At 33.3% G+C, this 4,327-nt stretch overlaps 1 protein-coding gene across 1 annotated transcript; it reads left to right on the top strand.

Annotated features, from left to right (window-relative positions):
• The first annotated feature begins 1,050 nt into the window (after positions 1–1,050).
• On the top strand, positions 1,051–2,277 carry LOC149220986 (BTB/POZ domain-containing protein POB1-like). Its single transcript, XM_089387280.1, has 2 exons — positions 1,051–1,322; positions 1,434–2,277. The coding sequence occupies exons 1-2, from the start codon at positions 1,051–1,053 to the stop codon at positions 2,275–2,277; spliced, it is 1,116 nt and encodes a 371-aa protein (XP_089243406.1).
• The last annotated feature ends 2,050 nt before the right edge of the window (positions 2,278–4,327 follow it).

The raw sequence follows: 4,327 nt of genomic DNA, 5'->3' as shown, positions 1-4,327 counted from the left end.
ATAAAAATCAGTTTTATATTTTGTTACTGTACGCATTTGTGATTTTGAGGGGTCCTTATTATCACTTTCGCTGGAGCTATAGATTGAATATGGTGAGATTAGAAATTAAAATTAAATGGATGTTTAACCATTTAATTTGCTGGGCGAGAGTGATTCATTTGTCTTGTGGGAATTTTGATGTTTTCTTCTTGGATGTGCAGATTTGGACACTGAAGGATGGACCAACATGTGAACGATTCCAATTTGGGGTCAAGTGTAGTGCCAGACTTCTCTTTCGCCTTTGATAATAAAAAATTTTCAGATCGCAAACTACGGATAGAGATTATGCAGGATTTACAAAGACAGTCCCATGGTATTGCTTTTTGTATTTTTATATCGCATCCTTCAATTAATAAAAGAACTTAAGCTTCCTGAACAGTTAATTGATTTCACTTTCTAATATTGTTTTTCAACTTCACTTCGCCATGCAGAAAATAAAGATACCAGTTGTCAGGATGATTGTTCTAACAAGATGGATTGTTCTAATAGCGTTTCTAAAGTTCGTAGTATATATATTAACTCGGCTATACTCGCTGCAAAGAGTCTGTTTTTCATGAAAGTAAGAAAAACTCTCTTTCTCTGTATTTGTTCATTCTTTATTCATCCATTTTTAAATTTGTTCAATCTTTAAACGTCGAGTATTTTATTTTCCTTGGTTTTATTACGTTGAAGCTTTTCTCAAATGGAATGAAAGAATCAAAAGAGCGGGATGTCACAGTTCGTATAAGCTGTTCAGGTACATATAAATATAGTTTTCATTCCTTTTTTATTCTTATTATTTATTTTGACTTAAAATTTGTGTAAAAAGGAGGTTTGTGGATAGGGTTTCTCTGTTTCACCATGAACATATTAATACAATTCCGATTCAGTTTCACCATGAACATATCCGATTCAGTTTGTCAAATAAATACAATATTACACAAACTTCTTTCAACTCTTTATGAATACTTTAATTATGTGGTATTCTATCTTTGTTAGCATTATTTTGTGTTGCATTTTATTGCAGAGGAAATGGCGTTCATGGACTTACTGCAGTTCATGTACAAGGGAACATTAGAGGCGCATTCTACAACTGAGCTGCTGGATGTTTTAATGGTTGCCGACAAGTTCGATATAAAATCATGTGTCGATCATTGTACGCGTGCCTTGCAGAACTCATCACTTTGGACAATAGAATCCGCGTCACTTTGTCTACAGCTTCCTCCCATCTTGCTCACAAACCCTGTAGTTCTGCTTGCAAAGTGGTTTCTTATTCTATGTTTTGAACATAGTGATCAGAAAGAGTAAGTTCTTTTCCACGTGCTAGGAAATGCTAACAATAATATCTTCATTTTATTCACATTTATATATTTTTAAAACTCCGCATCTCATTAGCGTTTGTGAATGATATACAGTAAACTCTTGCTGGAAGAAGAGCTTCTCAATCTTCCCTTATCTGCCATGGAGGTGATATTATCAACTGATGAATTTGCAAGGTGGGTAAGTGAAGATGTCATGCATGATTTTGTGATGAAGTGGGCCAGAAACCATTATCCCGATGTGGATGAAAGGAGAGAAATTTTTAGAAATAAGCTTTGGCACTTAATACGCTTTCAAAATATGAGCCATCTAAAGCTGAGAGAAGTTGTTTCATCCATTGACCTAGACAATGTGTGCACAACAAAGTCAGTATTTATGAAGGCAGAAATACCTGATAAGATTGTGAGCATTAAAAGAAGGGGTTACCAGCAGAGTCTGATGCCCCTTACAGTGGAGGAGTATGATGCCCCTCTTCCACGTTGCAAGTCAGTTTTGACCCTCCACACAGATGACTGTCAACTATTACAAAGTAGACCGGTTCTGTATTTCGAAAATTTCATGTTCCAGGGGTTCAAGTTTCAACCACTTGCTTCCCAGTATGCCGAAAAGGATGGATTCTCGATAGATTTTCATATTATTTACCCCAAGCTGCGCGAGGAGGATTACAATGGTTCTGAGGCTCTCGACCACAATAATGTTGGCGGCCAGGTTGGTGACACCGAGAACAATGGCGAAATCGTAATAGAGTTGGAAGTACTGTCAAAAGGGGACCTCGAAGTACAGGAGTTTGTGAAACAGTATAAGTTTGAGTTTCCAAGGAATCTTCGTTCTCGAGGAGTTTATGTGAAGGGAGATAACGTTTATGCACCCGAACTTATAAGTAGATTCTTCATCAGTGGCAATATCTACTTCCGTGTCTGGGTAACACTTCACCCATAATTCAATCTATACTCTCACACTAACCTCATTTGAATTTTAATAGCAGTATAGTGGGATTCTATATTTGCAAAATCAGATTTTCAATGTATTGGTGAATAGCAGTATAGTGGGATTCTATATTTGTAAAATCAGATTTTCAATGGATTGGACGATGTGATTGTTTTATGGTAATCACTTGTTGAATTTAATGAGAAAGTGAAATAATGTGTCAGCTTCACAGTAAGAATTTTTTGGTTCAACATATTTCTAGGTTCGTGATATGGATTTATGTTGATTTTAGTAGTGGAGGGCAGCAATGTAATATTTTTAGATTATGATTATTATGTATATCTTTGAGATAAAATTGATATTTTGAAATTTATATTATGTTTAACTTTTTACTGAAATTATTATATTATTTTGTTCTATGTTTCTTTGTGAATGGTTTGTAAATTTGTGTTTGGATGTTTTGAGCTGTTTGTGTGTGTTTGTGTTTGTAATATTTTTAGTGTTTTTTTATTTATGTGTTTGGATTTGGATGGTAATGTTTATGAATGTTACAATTTTTGTGTTATATTTCAATGTGTTAGTAATTAGTTGGTGATGAAGAAGCAACATAATATTGTCAATATCTCCTACTATGATTGATATTGCACATCCATTTCATTTAATTTTAGGTATCATTAATTAATTTTTAATAGTGTCAGTAGACTTATTACTAACTAGCAATTGCACCACATGTTGCAAAGAAAACTAGTAAGGAAGGAGCTTAGGAATGGTTAGCATAGAAGATAGAACTGAATAAGTTGAGACTTGAATAAGGTCTTTATGCATCAAAAATTCATGCCATTTGGGTGGGAAGGATCACACCAAAAAAGGATTCTTGGTGGGCAAACTCTATCAATCTCACCTATCAACTAATTGTTCAATTGGAAGTTTGAATTCTTTGTTATGATACAACCCTAGTCAAAAGAGTGATTTCCATTGGTAAATTTGTCTAATGTAATGAGGACCATTTGAAAATTTAGGCCGCTTAGTGAATCCACCAGCAACAATGCTCATTTTCAATTTTTGTCTTTCATCATTATTTTACAATTTATCATTTCTATAATTTTCTTAAAATGGTTTTAGTTCCTATGTGACTTGCTTTTGGTGCATGAATTGTTTGTGTGCACATTTCCTATATCACAAAACAATTCATTTCTATGTTTTTAATTAGAATTTGTTCTTTAAAACATAAAATGTTGAATAAACCTATTATATATCCATATATTGAATTAGTAGTTTCCTTCAATTTCTTCCTTTCTCCTTGATACATTGGACCTATGCCATGTTTGAGTGTCAAAGACCTCTTGGAACTTAACATGACAAAAATTGAAGTGAACAAAATGATGGATGAAAGGACTTATTCTTCTAAATATTACAAATCAATTAAATAAGATTATATTGGAAACATAAACATGACTCAGTGAAACTGAACTAGTACACTTGGAGGAACAACTTTGACACCTAGTAGGTGGTTGAAATTAGATTCTCCAACATACCTTATCCCTTATATTTTCATAGATGAGACTCTTAGTTTTATTCAACCTATTATTTTCTCCTATCATGTGGTGAACCTTCTTTAGCCTATGGAATAGATTTCCTGTGCATCTTGTTGAAGTATTAGACCATTTTCTATGAAGCCTCATAATAAACACTCTCTACAAATCCTGGATAAATAGATTATCCCAAGAGCTACATTTCCCTTTTGTATTTGAATGATTCACATTCTAAAATGAAATGCTTTTCTATTTCCACTTTTACATAAGAACAAAAAATACACTTTTTTGTCCAACACTTATTTTGTGTTTCAAACATACTTGATTAGAATTAGTAATTAACTTACTAATAAGAATATTGGCTCTCCAAAAATTATTGGGGTCTATGTATGCTTTTTGTTGATGATTATGACTGAGATTAAACACATCAATATAGTATTTTTTCCTTTAAATTTTTCAACTCTTGGACCAGAAATAGAGAAAAGGCCAAGAATATTCTCCACGAAGTAATGGTGTTGCCTAATATTTTC

The sequence above is a fragment of the Pinus tabuliformis genome, chromosome Q, assembly GCF_031772625.1.
Source record: "Pinus tabuliformis cultivar Carrire ecotype Pingquan chromosome Q, CPIR1, whole genome shotgun sequence".
NCBI classification, from domain to species: domain Eukaryota; kingdom Viridiplantae; phylum Streptophyta; class Pinopsida; order Pinales; family Pinaceae; genus Pinus; species Pinus tabuliformis.
Note: the sequence above shows the minus strand (reverse complement) of the source record. Positions and strands in the feature narration are given on the sequence as shown.